The sequence below is a fragment of the Rattus rattus genome, chromosome 17 (genome assembly GCF_011064425.1).
Source record: "Rattus rattus isolate New Zealand chromosome 17, Rrattus_CSIRO_v1, whole genome shotgun sequence".
Taxonomy (NCBI): domain Eukaryota; kingdom Metazoa; phylum Chordata; class Mammalia; order Rodentia; family Muridae; genus Rattus; species Rattus rattus.
The window spans coordinates 5,203,012-5,204,988 of NC_046170.1; the positions used below are offsets into that span (position 1 = coordinate 5,203,012).

The 1,977-nt window shown below is 44.0% G+C and overlaps 1 protein-coding gene across 1 annotated transcript; it reads left to right on the forward strand.

Moving 5' to 3' along the window:
• The first annotated feature begins 399 nt into the window (after positions 1-399).
• LOC116886577 (DNA-directed RNA polymerases I, II, and III subunit RPABC5-like) lies at positions 400-603 on the forward strand. The gene has a single exon (XM_032888106.1). It carries the CDS (start codon positions 400-402, stop codon positions 601-603), a length of 204 nt encoding a protein of 67 aa, XP_032743997.1.
• Positions 604-1,977: the final 1,374 nt, after the last annotated feature.

Sequence of the window (1,977 nt, forward strand, 5' to 3'; positions counted from 1 at the left end):
TGAGAAGGTAATGTGCGAGGGGCCTCTTTTGGTGAATAGGTAATAATTCATGAAAAGAGAATAAGAAAAATATCTTGCTGATTCATGCCATAATGGCACTTTGCGAATCTGGAGTGCCCTACACTGCATGCATGTTTTCATCGATGTCTCCTTAACAGACATTCAAAATGTATACACGTGGATGAGGTAACTAACGGCGTTTAACGTGAAAGTGTCTTTAAGGCGCAATAGACAAATGCCAAGGAGTCTACGCAGCATGGAGTTGCGTGCCGTGAGAACTACTGGTAATGGTGGCTGACACGCTATCTCCAAACACTGAGACCTAAACCTGCAAAACCCCAGCGGGATAATTATAAAGTTGTACAACAAGTCTCATTAAGAATCTGCCGAGACGCCGCCATGATCATCCCAGTTCGCTGCTTCACCTGCGGGAAGATCGTGAGTAACAAATGGGAAGCCTACCTGGGTCTGCTGCAGGCGGAGTACACGGAGGGGGATGCCCTGGATGCTCTGGGCCTGAAGCGTTACTGCTGCCGCCGCATGCCGCTCGCACAAGTGGACCTGATTGAGAAACTGCTGAACTATGCAGCCCTAGAGAAGTGACTGCCGGAGCCTGCCCTCCTGTGCTGGCCAATCTGTCATGCTGTATTCAAACTGAGGTGTTGGGGATGTGGGTGTATTGCCTGGCTGTGGCCCTGTGGCTAAGTCCTGTCATCCTGGAAGGAACTGTTTAGTAAAGACCTTTGCAGAACCACCACCACCACCAAAAAAGAAAAAAAAAAAAAAAAAGAATCTGCCTCGTCCGTTTACCAGAGAAGTTCCTCGCCTTGATTTCTAGCATTTCAGAACACCGTTCAGCTGAGGAAACTTTTAAACGCCATTGACAAATTGGGAGGAGAGCTTCGTGAGAAGGCTGAGTGTCCTTTCAGCAAGCATTTGTAATATTGATTAAAGCAAATGCTATTTCCATATGTGTCCCTTAGAAGTAGCAAGCGGGGGACTTCAATTCCCTTCCCAAGTTCTAGTGCATAAAAACACAATCTCAAAACTCCTCCCTCAGAGAGCAAGAACAGTTATCTCCAAAAAGTGACCTTGTGATTTGCACTATAAAAATAAAGTTATCGTTTGCCCAAAATATGTGTGACTTCGGTTTGATATGTATGCCTAATGAAAATTACAGGCAAGGTAACTATTTTTCATTCTTTTTGTTCTTAAAAAAATATTTGAAAGGAAGGAATACTGTTTCTAGCAATTGGAGATTTGATTGAAAGCAAAATTTTCTACAACTGGTTATATGTAATGCTTCTTAGAATATATATATACCCAGTAAGGGATTCTAGACACTAGCACTGTTAGGAAACTGAAATGGCTGGATAGATGACGAGGAAATGATGTCACCAGAGCCCAGGGAGAGGTGGCGATGGGCAGTTACAGAGCTGCTCAGAAGCATCCCAGTCATTGCCAGATGGAGTGCTGGTCAGAAAGGAAGTGGTGCAAACGTGTATCAGACTCCCCTTTTATTTTTCACTCTGCAGAGAGTACCTCCTATTGGCTTTCAGAGAAGGAGTCAAGAAACGAGGGGTCCCTAGTGATATCATCCGTAAGCATCAAGGATCCATCAGACATAAGACAAGAAGTTTGTCTAGAGAAAAACAGGACTGTCATACTTGTGACTTTATAATGAGATCATCAGTCCCAAGAATCTTAAAGTTTTTATGAACATGGAATCAGAGGTAAAATGATGCTCCTAATGAGTTGCTTATATATTTCAACTCTCTCTCTCTCTCTCTCTCTCTCTCTCTCTCTCTCTCTCTCTCTCTCTCTCTCTCTCTCTCTCTCTCTCTCTCTCTCAAGGCCTGTGTCGTCTGTGCATCGTGCACAAGCATGCACCCATGTGTGCACACTATTTTCTCTCTGTGTTTCTGGAGGTCAGAGAACAGCATTCAGGAATTGGTTCTATTCTTTTAGCATGTGGGT

Coding starts and splice junctions, on each gene's coding strand:
- LOC116886577 (XM_032888106.1), top strand. CDS start 400: ATGATCATCCCAGTTCGCTGCTTCACCTGCGGGAAGATCGTGAGTAAC.